This window comes from Cylas formicarius, unplaced genomic scaffold, assembly GCF_029955315.1.
Source record: "Cylas formicarius isolate icCylForm1 unplaced genomic scaffold, icCylForm1.1 PGA_scaffold_2__14_contigs__length_35257938, whole genome shotgun sequence".
Classification (NCBI taxonomy): Eukaryota; Metazoa; Arthropoda; class Insecta; order Coleoptera; family Brentidae; genus Cylas; species Cylas formicarius.
Window position 1 is genome coordinate 25,983,366 of NW_026844319.1, and position 15,952 is coordinate 25,999,317.

General features: G+C 36.1%; 2 protein-coding genes across 3 annotated transcripts; both read left to right on the forward strand.

The window, feature by feature from the left end:
- On the forward strand, positions 1-1,660 carry LOC132698473 (uncharacterized). The gene is made up of 3 exons (XM_060664541.1): positions 1-97; positions 160-443; positions 1,202-1,660. The coding sequence occupies exons 2-3, from the start codon at positions 174-176 to the stop codon at positions 1,550-1,552; spliced, it is 621 nt and encodes a 206-aa protein (XP_060520524.1). The 5' UTR covers positions 1-97; positions 160-173; the 3' UTR covers positions 1,553-1,660.
- Positions 1,661-4,659: 2,999 nt separating this feature from the next.
- On the forward strand, positions 4,660-15,952 carry LOC132698384 (titin homolog). 2 transcript variants are annotated; one of them, XM_060664404.1, is made up of 4 exons: positions 4,662-4,813; positions 7,248-7,298; positions 10,508-12,256; positions 13,528-15,952. In XM_060664404.1, exons 1-4 carry the CDS (start codon positions 4,744-4,746, stop codon positions 15,654-15,656), a joined length of 3,999 nt encoding a protein of 1,332 aa, XP_060520387.1. In that variant the 5' UTR covers positions 4,662-4,743; the 3' UTR covers positions 15,657-15,952. The 2 variants fall into 2 exon arrangements, with proteins under 2 accessions (XP_060520388.1, XP_060520387.1); XM_060664405.1 differs by lacking the exon at positions 7,248-7,298 and having other exon boundaries at positions 4,660-4,813.

Genomic DNA, 15,952 nt, shown 5'->3' on the forward strand with positions numbered 1-15,952 from the left:
TGTCCATGAAAAACATCTGCATGCGTAGCAACCAAACTGAGTTTGACAAAACAACAATAAAAAATCTGAAGCCTGATTCGAAAGCAAACATATTGGGGTGAGTTTGTGTTGTGTTATGATGATTACTTGTTATTTTTGATTAAATATGCCCTTTATCAGGACACAAGTGCAATATGAAACCATTAGCCATCGTACATGTTGTACTATTTTTATTGGGGAACGTTCTAACTTATCCTACGGGGATTTCCGTCGGCGATAAGGTTCATGATATAATAGACCTCATCCCGAAAGAAAGAATTAGCGAACTAGCTCAGCAACACATGCAAAATGATGAAGGTTTTAAAGCTGCAATATTCTACCTTCAAGGAAAGGAATGGAACGATCTTCTCGATGCCCTAATGCAAAAGCCCGAATTTATTAAGTTTGAAGAAATAACTAAACAGGTAAAAAAAAATGTTCAATGATATATTGTAGTCAAGGGAAAATTAGTGGTTTTCTGAGTAACTAATTTCATTAGGCATTACACAAATTTGTATATAGCTTTACACCCCAAATAAATATCAAGCAGTTTTTCGAAGTTCCTTGACCTGGCGCATGCGGCATAAATTTGATGAAAGGAATAACTATTGGAAAGTCTAAATATCTACATGTCGCCTACAACTTAACATTTTTGTTTAAAACAATATTATTTCATAAGAAAAATATCATATTTAAGACTAACGCAACGCTTTTGGAGATTTAATCATGGTGTCTGGTGGAGAATGCATCATACATTAACAGCATATTTTTTGAGTTAAAATAATTCGCTTGAACGTTATTTAGTTGGTCGAAAATGGGATGCTAAAGAGATACAGAGAAAATTAAAACTAGGTTTCTTAAGGCTGCTGTTCTTTGAGCTGAGAAAAAATAATTTGACAACAGTGATCTTTCTACAGCCCATCATAGACTTTGGATTCAATTTAAGTAGACAAAACATTGCGTGGCATCCTCAGAAATTACGTCAAACCAGTAAAACTAAACAGCTGAATCGAAATATTTTGGCTCAGAAAATACTAATGTTAACCAGACACCGTGTATTTGACTAAAATTGAGAGGACAAGAAAATTGTATCTTAAAGTACTAAACTTATCCTATTTGTAAAAAATCCTGTCAATATAAAGACATAATTTGCATTCCTATTTACAAAATTCTCTTTTTTCAGATGAACCTAAACATTACAGGTATGATTATGTGCATTAAATCCAATATATTTTCTCTCCAAGTGAACGAGGAGCCAACATCCAAACCCGACCTCACCCCGTTCATTAAAGAAGTAGAGGAGAGTCTACCTTTGGCTAAAATGATTACTACCCTTACTGCTAAGGGAAGCGATGAGGACGCCGTCCAATCAATTCAAGTTCCGTTCGATTATGAACTTTTCCAGAAGATCTTGGACGATTTGCTGAACGTAAGCGAAATGAAGACAATGCTGGACAAAATCAAGGAAATGGGTTTCGATTTGAAGCAATATATTGGTTTTGTACATGCTTTCTTCGAGTGGGTGCTCAATTAACGTCCTTTAGGTGTGTTATTAGGAGTATCTACCTTCCTAAGTGAATTTAGTTGCTGTTATATTAGAATTAGTTTTAATTATTTTGTTAACCTTGTTGAAATGAAAATGTTTTGCATTTGTACCGTTTAATATTATTGGAAGATGATTTCCTTTCAAAAATTCATCTAGACTGTTTGTTTGGAACTCAAGAGAGTTTTTATGTACTTGGTGCACATATCCACCGATGTTTATAAGCGTACAGCAATAGAAAATACTGAATATTTTTTTCAAGGCGAAACCTCTATCTTCAAGGTCAAATCACTCCTAACTGTCGTAACAATTGAAGTTATTAAAATAATCAATTTGGACAATTATCAATTTTTTGGGCAATTTAATTTCGTGTAATAGAATAAAGAAAACCAATACGTAGTTTTGATTAGTTTCTGGATAACGTTGAAGCGCACCAAGTGTCAGTGTACAGGGCTGTTCCTAGAATTTATTCGTTGAAAAAATTGAATAACATTGCTTTCGAATATTTTTATATATTTCAATATCTCTCGCACCATCCAAAAAATTTGAAGGTTTCTGATCTCTGTTGAAAGGGCATTTAAAGGTGACTTTTTGAATTATTTTCTTAATATGCAGGCTGTCTCGAAAGTGCGAAGAGCCAGGCTAAAAATGATAAAGCTGCACCTATTTTTTAAATCGAATCTGCGTCATACCGTAGCATTGTCGGATCCTCCTATCTTATAAAGTCTATTCATAGATATAAGAAAGTGACTAACTGATACGAATTAAGGAAGACCCGGGCAAGCTGTAAGAATGAAATATGGCCGAAAAGGTCCATACTTTGCTTAGAATTTAATTGATTGGGGGTTTCGTCAGGAAAGATACTAAATAATATTTATTTATTTATGTATGTATTTATGTTTAAATCTAAAATAAAATTACAAATTATTTTTATTACCTACTTAGATTACTTAAAATTATTCACATAATATATCAGTATCGCTATCGCTATCATCGCCTGTTCTAATTATTATTTGTTCTATATTATTTGCAATATGGATATACGATTGTTCTGCTTTTTCTATATGTTTAACAGCACAACAACTTTGTGGAGGGATGTTAAAAACTTCGGTTTCTATAAGTTTGAGGACATCGAAGTTAACACGGGGAAAAACATTGTTACGACGAATGGCAGATTTCAGTTGGTGCCAAACATGTTGACTGGGATTAAATACACAGTGGTAAGGTGGAAGGAAGCCTTAAAACTGTATGCCCTAGATTTTTTGCATAATTATCATCCTTTTGTAGGTTCAAGCTTTGTAGAACCTCAATTAATTGCCTTTTGGTATAATCTTCGTTATTATACATGTAGTTTTGGATTGTTGCATTTGTGTCACATGAGGAAGAGGTTTTAGTGAACTGTCTACTGTGATAACTTGCATTGTCCATTACAATGACGCTATTAGGAGAAATGTTTGGAATTAGTTTGTTTTTAAACCAACTTTGAAATAAATCAGCGGTGGTGTCTTCATGGTACTCCAGAGAAGAATCTTTAATATTTTTCGCAGACAGAGAAAGTCCATTTGGAATCCAACCATCTTTAGAGCCAGCATGCAAAATAGTTATTCTTTTACATCTTTTTGATGGCGCGTTTGTTTTGAGTCAACCCAACCCTTTTCCGGGGTTTCATAAGTGTCGAACCAGGTTTCATCCAAGTAAATAATTGGCCTTTGTTGTTCTCAGTAAATCCTAATTTTTTCTAGATATTCCAGTCGCCATTTCCGAATTCTAAAAGATTCTATTAAAACTTGCCTTTTGTCAATTTTTTTAAATCTAAAACCGATGTGTTGAATACACTTCCATAAGGTAGTTCTGCCACATTTAACACCGGTTTTATCTTTTTCAAGCCTCCTAATTAAGATATCTAATGTAGGCACGCTTGGTTCCTCGTATAACTGGTAAGTTTTAAGCCGTATTATATCTTGATCACTTTCATCTACACTCGAGGAAATGTCAGCATCGCCTTTTTTTTCCTCGCTGAAATGGGATTATTCACAATTTTCCCTAACAGTTGATGTTGGAATTTTCGTCAATGTGGCCGTCTCTCCTAAAGATGATTGCTTGCTGGCACCACGTTCAATGAGAGTCAAATAAACATTGTTTATAACTTCCTTAGTCTTAGTGTTTTCTACATTTGGGCGGGAGCATCTCCTGAGATACACTAGACTCGCACATATTTTGCATAATTCGCACACGATTCAACACATGTTGTGTTACACACGAAATAAGAATGATTACTAATAAACTTAAACTAAGTAGTATACCAAACCAAACAATATTAAACACAGGTAGGTATAAAATTATTTTTTATTACAGACCACAATTTTCCCTGAATGTAAATTTCGAAACTTTAGGTAAATATTAATAATAATCTTGGATAATCCCATTCAAAAGCAATTGCTCACTTTCTTATATCTATGAACAGACCATACCCAGCTTTAATAATAAACTTTCCGTCTCATAAAGTACAAAATTTAATTTAATATAATAAGTTCTAGGAGCGATGCAATATTTTTTAAACTTTTTCATTACCGATCGAATTATATTAGGATTAGAATTTTTATGGGTTGCTGTTGTCTATTTCAGGTAATGTGAGTTTGGTCTGGTTTCGCTGTAGAGCATGTTTTAGATGTTAGATGACGTGTAAATTTAAACATTGTGTTCACATTCTGTCACAAAACTTGAGAATGTCATTCTTCATTTAAATTGTTTTACAACGAATTAAATTGGTTAATCAAATTATCATATTCTAATTTGCTTAGAACTCAAACCCGGTGCGGTGATATAAGTTTTGCTCCATCGCCAATGTTCTAATATTTTTCTACGCTTTGGTCCAGCTGGTTTCTTCAGACGAGCAGGAACTTCACTCATTAAAAAAAAAATGACGCTGACGTTTTCTATTCCTCTCCACCCAACATACAAATAGAAATTGGAAGGGATTATAATGTGATAATTAAGCAAAAATTCTATTCATCGGTGCGCGCATTATTTTAAATCTATTTTGAGCGCGACTCTCCCATTCAATTCCCAGCAATATTCGGATCTCCCGCCGAAACTTTTATCCCGATCGTCGTCAGTGGATTTTCTAATTTTAACCGGCCATCAACCAGGTTGGTTTTCTCGAACCGCTGCCATGGTTTGACATGGGGAATACGCAGGCCAAACCTCATCCAAGGAGCAGAAACAAAAAACAAGTCCACTGGAAAGCAGCAGGTAAATAATTTTGTCCTAGTTTGAAGGCTCGATTGGCGATCCGCAATTTGCTGTTAGAAGTGTGCTTGTGTTATGTATTATAAAAGGCGACGAAATAGTGGCTATTTTTGGAGACGCTGTAATTTGTCGTGTTCGTTTATATTTTTATCTTCCAAGTTGGATTAGACGGTAGCAGTAATGCGAGAATTAAGATCGGTTTTCCAGAATAATGAAAAGTATCCCAAAAGGTACTCTGTTCACTGATTTACGAGCTAATAAAAAAAAACAAATATATAGTTTATTTATATAAGATTGGTTAACAACGTTGGCAACCGATCAATTCAATGTGCAAATGTCTTCGTAAAAATAATTATTTTATTTAGTTTGCCGGAAATTTGTCAGTTAGATGCAGCTTCCGCCCGGCACTTTTGAAAACTGACATATTTGCAGTAATCAACACATACTTTTTACAAAACTGTTTTTCTTCTTGAGAGCTTGACTCAAAATGGTTCGTATTTTACTCTGTACCTGCTTATATATTGCTTGAGGGGGGCGGAGCTAAATGAGGAGCATAAACACAGTCTCGAATGACTGATTCTCATATTGATGACAGGTGATAATCTAATAAGCCAACCGGATGATTGGCGAAACTTCAGCAAGTTCGACTCAGCAAAACCCGACGCAGGAGGAATCCAGAAGTTTCACAGTAGCCTGTGCAAGTTTCTTTGAAAAATTAATAATCAACACAGTATATTTTAGATTTAGATAGAAATTTCGACAATTTTCGATACAGAAAGACAATTTGTTGTGGCAATTATGTGGCCCAAAATAACACTTTTCTTACATATCCGATTTTGAAGGTTACTTACTTCAGAAAGGCCCATTTTCTTGCATTTGAGGAAAAAGATCAATATAATTTAGTTTGCAATTTCAATAGGAATTGCAAGTAAACAAGCACTTGTACAACTTTAAACTTGAATTCAATATAAAGTTGACGACAAAGAAAACGAGGAAAATATTTCCATTCATTCTTGTTTTCTTTAACCGTGGCTAAATTATGGAAGTAAAGTGATTTCTGAAAAGAAGTGTGACGCAAGTTGCACATTGGGTAGCGAATAGAAAATAGAAAGAAATTTTTTTCTTATGGCAACCTTTCGTGTCAGCATTGCAACTGAATTCAGATTCAAAAAACTTTACTTTTCCTTATTATTAAAGCGTTCCTTCTACGTTAACTGAAATAATCTTTCCAATGTATACCTCTAATTACTTTTTCACGTTTTTTGAGGCTCTGTAAAGGGTCAATATGGCCACTAAACGTTGTCGTAAGAAAAAATTTAGATTGTTTTCTCTACTCACAACCAAAAATTACACTTTGCCCCATATGTTTGCTTTCATGTACCTAAAGAATTACTTCAAAAACTATTTGTCTATTTCTTCAATTCTACAAATCACTTTTTCAAGTTAAAATTGTAACGTCTCCTAAATGGAAAAATGCATATGATGTAAAGTGTCATGCATACATGTCATCATAACATACATAAAATACATGATTTGGTTTTGTTTTATGATTTCAATTTCTTAAAGCCTGTCATCTAGAACTAAATAAACTTATAGTATGTAGTGATGTCCGTACTTATTCAAATTTTTAATATTTTTTATTAACTTTTGTTAAGCGTTGACTAATTTTAATAGTATCAAAACGGCAATTTTTCAATTTCATCCACATTCTTAAAAGAAGAAGCAGTCTAATATATTTGCATCGTTTAATAATAATAATAATTTTTCCTTAAAACTCCAAAGTATATGCTGCTTATGCCATACTTTACTTACTTCTATATACCAACCATGATTTAAATAAAATAAACAGTTCTATTACAAATAAATTTTATTACTTTTGCATCTGAAAGTTTAATTAAAACAGAAGAATAAATTTTGGTAGGTACAATATATTGTTTGTAACTAGGTTTTCCGCTGAATTTTTGTATATTAATCTGTTTGATTTACATATATTTTTTGTTATACTTATTTCAGTGTGGCATAGTGTACTGTTTATGCTTGCAAATAATGATACGCAAACCAATCTTTGATGAAAAGGAATTTGAATCGAATTAATATCTTCCGCTTTCTATTCCACATTTCCAAAAAAAGTTCAGAAGGATAATTTTATCAAATGTAATCTACCTTCTATACTAATCTTTTGGCAATGTATTAAATTTAAGCATATGATTTCTATTAAGCTCCGAGCTATTTTGGTATTTTGAAGCAACCATTGTTTGCCTAAACGTTCTAAGAATTGATCGTAAATTTTTGTTGTTAACATAAATACTTTCGCGTTTTAATTGTTTTCAAATACGTTTAAGAAATATGCCAAACATAACTGTATCGTGAATAACAAAAATTTACTCCTTTATGTTCGTCATTAATATTTTTTTCTAATGTCGTGTTTTTTCAACAGGTAATAATGCATTTACCCCGTGCTTTGGAAAAGTAAATAGCTTTGATTTAGGTTTGTAAACAAATCAGTACGGAGCATACATAAATTCTTCTTTTGTTAAATATACAGGGTGAATTAAGTATCAGAAATTTACGAAAACCTTATACCTTAACTACTTAATCAGTCTGAATTAATCGACATTAATGTCAGCACAAAATGATACTGAAAAAACAATACAGATATTTTCCTAAATTTACAAAACAACATTTAAATATAAGTTTAGGTTTTTGATTTTTTTCATCATATTTCGAAAATTGTCTTGAATTTCTTAATGAAATATTATGGGGATCGACGCTACACAACGTTTTTTACGATTTTGACCGTTCTGGATGTCTCACTGGTACCCACTGGTAAGTCGAATTTTAAAAGTGGACGACTCTATCACTGGTTCGTGATAGTTAAGGTTGTACTGTGTTATAAAATCGTATGACATTTACGTTATTTGGAGATTCCGCGGTAGTTCTTAGTCACCCTATATATCGCACAAAACTTACATTTATTAATTCGCATGATAAATCCGTATAGCGGTAAAGTTAATAATGCGACTTGTGCATTTATTTACAATACTAATGTTAAACCAATAATTTTTTCACGAAATATACTCCCGAAGGAAGGCGAAGTCTAATATATAATAAATAACACAATGCTCATGAAATGTTTACTCTCTTTAGATGACCGAAAACTGAAACTTTTTATGTTCCAAGTGGCCAGGTTTTTTCATCCCAAGTCTTCATGACAGTTACATTTCGAGATAGGGCCTAGTGTCCTTAATTGGGTACCTGGTACAATTTTTGCAGTAAAATGCATAGTTTGTAGTGAAACGGACGTAAATGAGAACCGGAAGATGAACTAGAAATGAAATTTTAATGAGAGAGTCTTGACGGTAAAGTACATATTACCATCAAGACTCTCTCATTAAAATTTCATTTCTAGTTCATCTTTCGGTCCTCATTTACGTCCGTTTCACTGCAAACTATAGTCATTCAATTTACTGCAAAAATTTGGAACTGTTTAGATCTTGATTAGAAAAAGAAAAGGAATGTATTAACACAAAAGCCAACCATTTTTATACAATTAGGGAAGGTACTGATGGGTATTTTGCGATTTGACTGTACCGAAAAAGAAATTTTAATATATCCACTAAAAAACGGCCAAAATATCAGTAATGTATGTTGTATGAAGTTGTATATTTGTTCTTCAATCAAAAATGGAAGAGAAGAACAATGCTTCCTTATTAGGGCCCGTAGATACATGTCTAAAAAGCAGTAACAAATTGATTTTGTCACAATCTGGTAATACCGCCCATATTTTGCTGACTACAAATCAACGCCTCTTTCTCTGGTGTTCGTTTGCTCGATTCTTTCCATCGTTCCTTTCTTTCAAGATTTGGTTTTTTCGTCACACACAATTGAACATTAACACCCATTTTGCTCTAACTCATTTTGCATTTTAAAATTGCTATACTTTTTAGGTGGAACTTAATATATACAGTGTGTCCCACTTAAGCACCATACACCCTTGTGAAATCTTTGTTATGGATCGATTTTGATTTTTTTTTGTTGGGTAGATCTCTGAAAAATGCACTAAAACCTTGGTTTGCTTTTTGCTTCAACTTAAAGTCATGTCCAAGTGGGACAATTTAACAAAAGAGAGAGAAGATAGAAGTACTATTAGGGATTTTTAAAACAATAAATTGACAACAAATTCTTATTCAGGAGTACTTAGAACCCAACTATAGTAATTTTTATAATGTTTCAATGTTTCAACGAATTTTTATTCAGGACTACATAAACATTATTCCTGTAAAATGTTTGTTTATGAGTCAATTTTGATAATTCTTTTTGCTGGGTGGATCTCACTAAAGAGAAATGAAACGGTTTCTTCATATAGCATCGACTCAAGTTGGCTAACTGAGATTTTGAAACTGAAAATCGAGAAGTACTTTTAGAGACTTTTTGAAATTGAAAGTGGCAACAGATTTATATTCAAGACTACCTAAAAGCAACTAGACCAATGAATGTTTTTAATGTTTGAAAAAATATTGTAAATGTTGTAAATAGCGATTACTTTGTATGTTGTTTTATGATCTTACAAATTTTAATTATACAAATTTCAAAAATAAAGATAAAAAGACTTTTTAAGGGATACTCATTTTAGTACCACCTTAAAACAACAGTATTATTAGTATTCGCAAGGTATAATGTAAACGAAATTAAAATATAAATTAGCTAGTAAGCTTGACAGTCGAATATTCGCTTTTCCATGGCAAACTTGGTTTTACATAGGTATACCGATGTCAATCAATTTTGATATTTCTGTTATTTTCATTATGAGATGAGAATTAAAAATCATTTTTAATTAAAAAGATACACCATCATCATAAATCATATTTAATTTTAAGATAATCGTTAGTGTCAAAATTATCAAAATTGAGCAATAAAAAAAACATTCTATTTCGAGTACCTTGTATTCGAACTTCATGGAAATTAGTTCGGTTTTATGTAGCTCTGGATAAAAATTCTTTGATAGTTTATTCTTAAAGAATTTCGTAATAGCAGTTCTCGACACTTGACATAAAAAATTAGTCCCAGTTAGTCTTCAGGTTAATGTAACAAGAAACATGAGCTTTTAGTGCTAAAAAAATATATATATATCAAAATCAAACCGTAATCAAAGATTATACAACGATGTACAGCCTTAAGCTGGTTGTAAATGATATTTGAAACACCCTGTATTGAAACATTATAAAAATTAGTATAGTTGAGTTTTAATTACTCCTGAATAAAAATTCATTGGCAATTTATTTTTGAATATCCCTAATAGTACTTCTCTCTTTTCTCTCTTTTGTTAAATAGTGTCAGTTGGCAATGACTTTAAGTTGAAGCAACAAGCAAAACAAAGTTTTAGTTCATTTTTCAGAGACCTACGCAACAAAAAAAAATTGTCAAAATCGAACCATAAATAAAGATTTTACAACGGTGTACAGTCTTAAGTCGGACACGCTGTACTATTATGATATAAATCTCCCTAAATCTGCGATATGGGCTCTAATTTACGGAGGTGTTCGTTTTCTCTCGTGTTTAGTTTGCTTGATTCTTCCTATCGTTCCCTTCTTTCATGATTTGGGTTTTCTTTCACACTCACACTTAAAGCTTAACAACAATTTCACTCTAACTCAACAACTCTTGCGTGCGAGAACATTAAGCTGCTCTCTTTTCCAGATCGACCTGCGCCTCCAGGCAAACCGCAGCTGATATCCGATGCCGAAACACTCCCCGACTTGATAACTATCCGTTGGGGCCGGCCACCCAACGATGGAGGCTCGCCAATATCTAGCTATCTGGTGGAACACCGACGAGTCGGTTCCCCGCACTGGGTACGGGCAACTCCCTTGCCGGTTCTATTTCCAGAACTTACGCTAAGCGGGTTAGAACCTGGATGGAGGTACCAGTTCAGGGTGCGAGCTGAAAACGCGGTGGGGTATTCGGATCCAGGCGAGGTATCCGACGCGATCACCGTCACCCTGCAGAGATCCGCAGTGACCGCTCCGAAGTTCACCCAAGAGGTCCAAGACACGGTGGCTCTCGAGAACGACAAATGCGAATTTGTGGTCCATTTCATGAGCCAGCCGGCACCAAGGATATGTTGGTTCAAGGACGGGTTCGAAATATTCAGCAGCAGACGAATACGAATCTTGACCGAAAACGATCGAAGCGTTTTGACGATTCACCAGACGTCGTTGTCCGACGAAGGTGAAATCAAATGCACGGCTACCAATAAAGCCGGACACGTGTCCACTAAGGCGAAATTAACCGTCGAAGCGCCGCCCAGTATAAGACTGCCGCGGCAGTACGAAGAAGGGTTGCTTTTCGAGATAGGAGAGATAATAAGGCTCAAAGTTTCGGTGGTGGGTCGCCCTGTACCGTTGGCCTTTTGGACGCATAACGGCGAATCGATTCACAGCGACGATCGCTACGAAATAGAGTACGCGGACAGATCATTTTCTTTGAAAATTGCGGACGCTTCGCGCTCAGATAGGGGTGAATACCAAGTAAAAGCTGTCAATAAGCTTGGTGAAAATACCGCGTCGTTTTTGGTGACGGTGACCGATAAGCCGTCGCGGCCGGGTAGAGCTCGGGTAGTGATGACGCTGGGCAAGTCGGTGACTCTCTCCTGGACCATGCCAGAGGACGACGGTGGTTGCAAAATAGGAAACTACATAGTGGAGTATTACAGACTTGGTTGGGATGTGTGGTTGAAAGCTGCAACCTGCCGACAGCTCACTACCATTCTTGGAGATCTCATCGAAGGTAGTGAGTACAAATTCAGAATCAAAGCCGAGAGTCCTTACGGTATAAGCGAGCCCAGCGAGGAGTCCGACACCGTCTTCATTCCGGACCCGAAAAGAGGTATGGTCCATCCTCCGTTAAGAGGGCGCAGTCAGCCAAAGGACGTTACCACCAGTGTTAGCACCCCCGTCGCTGCAAAGAGAACTCGGAAGAGATCGCAGTCATCTTCGAGAACGGAGCTTTCGGAATCACCACCGGAAGTACCTGTTCGCCCGGAACGCTACAAAATTAAGAGCCCACCTAAAACTCCTGAAATGTCACCCATGCTTCCGCGTAAGGACAATTCGCAGATAAACAGAACCATAATCGATAGGGCTTCAATCGCGAGGGAGTTGGCGTATGGAAGTCCGGAAATCAGAGTAAAAAAAGAATCAGTATCGCCGCAACCAAATATCAGCAAGTCAACCACACCAAGTCAGGATCGTAAGATCGATAATGCGGACCATAAAATATACAAAGTAAAAATTGAGCCTCCAATGGACGAATCCAAACCCGAGTTACCCCCGAAGCAGAAGTCTCCAAGTCCGGAGCCGAAAAAGAAGTTAATCAGAGAACATAGCGCCACCGTATCCGGAAGTTCAGAGTTCATGCTTGTGTTGTACTCCGATGAAAATGAAAAAGGTATAATCATTGAGTATTATTAGAGATTTCCTCAATCAAAACTTGCATCAGCATGATTAATTCGTGGTCTATTCCTTAACAAAAAAAAATCTTACTCTTAGCTGCAGAGTGGAGAGAGTACAAAACACAGGCTACGGAAATATAGTTCTTAAGTTACCTACATGCATTTTTGAAAATGTTTTTATCAATTTATCAATCAAAGTATTTTATCAATATCAGGATAGAGTAACGTGAACTTTTACTACTAACTACTAAAAAATGAGTAAAATCATAATACTAGACCTTATTTTATATAATGCTCTAGGGACGGTAAATTTGTTCATTTCAATCTTAACCTATTATATGTGATTAGTTTCTGTTTAACATCAAGAGCAAATGATATGAACAGTTTATCTACTGTTAACGTTTTAATAACTTGGCTACAGGAATGAGCTTTCAGAGCATTTTATTTAGCATGTCATTTATTGCAAAATTTTGCAGTAATACTGCTAAGCATATTTTTTAAGAAAAACGAGGGAAATTCCCAGTGGGGATTATATTGCATTGCGATATTGAGATATTTAACATTTTGTTAACCCTGCACTGATAGACTTTTAAAGTTTCCTTTGTCTAAGATTCTGAGACGTTAACAGTATTTTATTAATAGGGGTAAATTTGACAACACTGCTGTTAGAATTTTTTAATTCTGCATGTTCAAAAACCCCCCAAGTATTGAATTTTGTCGTTCCAGCTTTAGCGTTGCAGATATTTAAACATATCGGTACTTTTTACTAACCCGCTATAGCCAAAATCATATTTTAATATATAATCGGTTTCATAATAATCTTATTCTACAGCTACAGCTACCGCTCAAAAGATTATTTTATTATAGCAGTATCAATATCCAGAAATTTGGTATAATTTGGTTTGATTTGATACCCCCTCGGCATAAGTCATTTTATTTTTTATTTTTTTACCAATTAAAATAAAAATATTAATTCTGATTCACCGAAAAAGCACTGGCGTGAATATTTTTATTCATATTCTCTACGGTTGCTAATTCATGATAAATTAGTGAAGAGAAAACAAAACACTTTCTCTACTTTATACTCTAAAATATTTGAATTATGCACCATACCATGACGTGGCGTTTCTCAAACTACTTACAAAATGTACTATTGTTCTTACAATTTCAAACAACAAAATCTTCATTTACTATAAGTTTCCTATAAGTTTTCCCTTAATTCATCCTCTACGTACACAAATATTTTTTACCACTTAGGTTTTTTCAGGTCAATCGGATATGTTCAATTTTGACGAAAACTGCGTACCTCCGCCTCTGTCTTTGTCTGCTCCGGAGCTGGGAGCCGATCCTCCTCAATTGTACCCTATCAAAAATTCGGCCAGCTCTACTGAACTGCTACATACCCGAGCGATGATGAGGTTCTATCAAGCTGCAGAAGCGGAAGACGCGGAACTGACGAAAATTCCTAAGGCCGGCGAAAGGCGAAAACTTAGTCTAGACATACCCAGGATTCAAATTAACTCCAAGGACGAAGAAGAAATCGTAGGACTGGAAAGGAAATATGCTGTCCGACGAAAGTCGTCCACCGGTTCGTTGGGTCAGCAGCACGCTCTCTGGGCGCAAAGGAGGCACAGTTTAAAGAGCTCCACCGAATTAAAAGAAAATTCTATTCAGAGTAATTTAAAACACTCCCCAAATACGCAGCTGTCTAGTTCACGTGAGTTGGAGGAAGAACAGTTCGAGAAAATTAGGCAAAAAACGAAATTAGAATCCCAAGCTAGTTTCGAGAAGAAAGCCGTCACCATAGCCGAGGAGGCGAGGTGGATGGAGGAATACGAGGAGAGTCTTTCGGAGTCCTCGGCCGAATCGACGGACTCTGAAACTGAGAGGTTCAAATTTAACGTCATGACTTCGAAAAGAATACCGCAAGACGAGGGATTTGAAGACGAAGACGATACGTATCATCCCAGCGGGTCCATACGAACTCTAAAGAAAAAAGATAGCGAACCTTTCCAGATACTAACCAAGCGGAAGGAGCCTCCGGATCCGAGTTTTGTACCCAAGCCGATTCTTAAAAAAGCCGATTACGACGTTTCACCTTTGGTCTCGCCTTCTGTGTCCCCACCGACATCGCCGGTAAAAGTGGCAAGATCGCTGTCGCCCAGGCCCGACATCGTTCTCCAAAGAAACCGATCGAAATCGTTGGCAATTCCCGTTTTGTCGCCACTGTCCTCGTCCAATGAGGAAATTAACGAAATTCCCTACAAAAGAGGCCGGTCTCTTTCGCTGACCACAAATAAATTACCCGAACAGAAAGACTTTCCCAAGCCCCAAAAGAAAACGTCATCCGCGTTACTATCAAGTATATCAAAAGTGGCGGAGATATCCGGAATTACCGCCGCTAGCATAGTAATACCAGAAAAATTGCTAGAAAGAAGAAAGGACGCAGAGGAAGCGAAGGTAGTGGCTGACCACTATGGAGACATCGTTAGGAATTATGGTCAGAGACGGAAGAGTAGTCCGCAGATCTATCTGAATAGGGACGATTTGAAGAAGGCTGCGGCGAATTTGGAGACACCGCAAGAGGAGGAGCTGAGTAGTAAGGAAGAACCTTCTTCAAAGGAAAACTTGAGCAACGACAGCGGCTATCAGAGCGGGTACAAGATGACCAATTTTACCGACCATTTTAGGCCACCTACGAATGCAGGAGCGGCCAGTGTAATCCAAAAGCCAGTGACCCAGACTAACCACGAAGCGGAGGAAATGGTATCAAGAGGTGAACAAACGCAAATCCAAGAAACAAGTACAAGAGGTTCTATCCAACTAACCATCGAAAATAGCAGCAAGGGTAGAAAGAGTTCACCTTCACCGCTAGGTCGAAGGGCAGTGACACGATCCAAATCGCCATCGAAAAGGTCCACAAGCGTAACTCGGAAACCCTTTTCAACTCCTGCGGCGGCAAATCCTCTCGAGACTATGAAAAAATCGCGAAAAACATCTCCGTCGCCGAGGCGAAAAATCATTTTAAGTCCAAGCAGCTCTGAATCGCCGTCACCAACATTGTTTAGCCGTAAACCTAAGCTAAAAGAGATAATGACCCAAACATCAGTAGGTCTCGAGTCTTCTTCTGCTGCAATAGACAATACGGATGACAAAATAAGGCGTGACGTACTTATGGCGAAAGCTGAGGTTAAAGTTAGGGGTTTGGTGGATTATCTGACGGATCTAGCAATGCTAGCCGTTGCGTGTTGGTTATATTTTTATAAAAACGAGTTGTTGGCGATCCCGGTGCTACTTATTATGATGTACAGACAGTTGAAATGTGAAATAGGTAAAAGGATTCCCAATTGGCTGACGAAGAGATTGAAGAAAAAACAAACGGAAAGCGGCACTTAATGAACACCACTATTTTGATATTTCTTTTAACTATTTTACTTAATATGAAGCACTAGTTTTTGGGCTGAACGGATTTTCACAAGTCTCGGTCTCCGTCACAGAGTTATTTTTGTCGTAGTATTAAAACAATAGATTTTTTTGGTAGCTGTAGCCTGAATGATTACCATGCGTGAGACCCGATTCTGACGTAATCTAATCTTTAACGTTATTTGAAATCTATGATTTCCTTAGAATTAAAAATTGTGTAAATATATTTATGTATACGATGCACGTTTCCTAATAAAATAAATGTGAAA